Source organism: Microtus ochrogaster, chromosome 6, assembly GCF_000317375.1.
Source record: "Microtus ochrogaster isolate Prairie Vole_2 chromosome 6, MicOch1.0, whole genome shotgun sequence".
In the NCBI taxonomy this organism is placed as follows: Eukaryota; Metazoa; Chordata; class Mammalia; order Rodentia; family Cricetidae; genus Microtus; species Microtus ochrogaster.
In genome coordinates this window covers 26,931,274-26,933,127 of record NC_022013.1, presented here as the reverse complement: position 1 = coordinate 26,933,127, position 1,854 = coordinate 26,931,274, and the positions used below count along the sequence as shown (strand labels likewise).

Genomic DNA, 1,854 nt, shown 5'->3' with positions numbered 1-1,854 from the left:
AGCTCTGTAGACCAGGCTGGTCTCAAACTCACAGAGATCCGCCTGCCTCTGCCTCCCGAGTGCTGGGATTAAAGGCGTGCGCCACCATCGTCTGGCTGGATTTTTAAAAGTCTATCAAGAAATTGTTTTGAACTTTTGGAAATTATTTAAGGGTACATTTCTGTTAGAAGGAGTTATTTAAAGAGAACCAGGGCAGTTCTGGGGTCCTAGGTTTGATCAGTAGAACGCACTGGTGGGGGAGAGTGTGTGCGAGAGAGAGCCATGATTACTTTATAAGTAATGAGGGAGAGAGAAAGTAAAATTTAAATGATTACTGTGGCTGAGAATGTCTAACATAGTGTTAGAAATAATTTGAGCATGCAATTTGAAGCTGTGTTGTTCATTCTAGCTGAGCCTACGAAAGATGTGCCCTCAGTGCCTGTCTTGAATGCTGCCAAAAGAAACGTCATGGATAGTTCATCTAGTTCCGACTTTACCTCAAGGTAGACTCCACTGTAATGTTACCATGTCCATGTTAATTACTATGAAATCAAATCATATTTTGACATGTAGGATGGTTTTTTAATTTTGTAGTTGGATTTATAAATTAAGTTGCAATAACTTATGCTACTAAGGCCTATTTTAGTTTAAAAGTAATTGAAATTTATATTGAAATGACTGCTTCATAAATGGGTTTTTAATGAACCACACTGGAAAATGGGAGAAAATGTTCTAAGTTCCAAATAAGAAACCTAAAATTAATTTTTTGATGCATTATTCCAATAATTGAGACTTATTTGTATAACTGAAAAAAAATCTGGTAGGTGACTTTTAGGCCTCAGAAAACTTTTAAAATTATATGTGAATATTTACATTTTCACTGCATTTATCTATGTGTGAGCACATGTGGAGGTTGGATCAGTTAGTAGGGGTCAGTTTGCTCCTTCTGAGACGCTTCTTCCTGGGAGCAAACTAGGTCGTCAGCCTTGAGAACAAATACCTTTACCTTCTGACCTTTCTTGCTTGCCCTGGATTTTTTAATTTACTATTATTAAAAAAAAAATCTTTGAAACAGGTCTTCCCCACTTATGTTAGTGAATTTTTGTTGCTGTGGTTCCAGAAGGGGGGGTCCAGCAGGGGGAGGTGTGGCAGCAGGCAGCCAGAGCAAGAAGCTTAAAGCTCTCATCACCAACTGCGAAACACAAAGCAGGAAAAGTAAAGCACAGGGGGGAAAGACCTCAGCCCTCAAAGCCCATCCCAGTGACACACTTCCTCCAGCAAGACTGCCCTCCTCAGACAGCACCTAGGGCCTGAGTATTCAAATGTCTGGGTCAGTGGGAGCCTTTTTTCTTTTTTTTTCTATTCAAATCACCTCACCACACCACCGTTTTGTTTTCTAAATACCTAGTTATGGAGAAGTAGCAATTGAATATAATATTGAATCTTTATTGAATGCTTTAGTCTTTAACATAAGGAGCTGCATTGAAAGAGAGTGTCCTAATAATTATCAGAATAATCCTGACTGCTGATCCAAGTATATGATAAAGTCAATTGTTAGTTTAAATTTTTTACCTTATTTATTTGGTTTTCAGGACAGGGTTTCTCTGTGTAACCCTGACTGTCCTGGAACTCGCTCTGTAGACCAGACTGGTCTTGAACTCAGGGATCCTTCTGCCTCCTTCTCCAAGTGCTGGATTTAAAGGCGTGCACCACCACTTCTAGCAATCAGAAAAAAAAAAATTGAAGCAGAATCTATAAGCCAGCCAGCCTGCCTGCCTGTCTGTCTGCCTGCCTGCCTGCCTGCCTTCCTTCCTTCCTTCCTTCCTTCCTTCCTTCCTTCCTTCCTTCCTTCCTTCCTTCTTATGTCTTTTTTTT

General features: G+C 40.0%; 1 protein-coding gene across 4 annotated transcripts in view; it reads left to right on the top strand.

Moving 5' to 3' along the window:
* The window catches only part of Camsap2 (calmodulin regulated spectrin associated protein family member 2), a 96,637-nt gene that overhangs the window by 65,220 nt on the left and 29,563 nt on the right, over positions 1–1,854 (top strand). For all 4 annotated transcript variants that reach the window (XM_013346743.2, XM_026779599.1, XM_013346744.2 and 1 more), the window contains one exon: positions 389–482. In XM_013346743.2, coding sequence (XP_013202197.1) covers positions 389–482 — 94 coding nt within the window. The remainder of the gene's footprint in view (positions 1–388; positions 483–1,854) is intronic.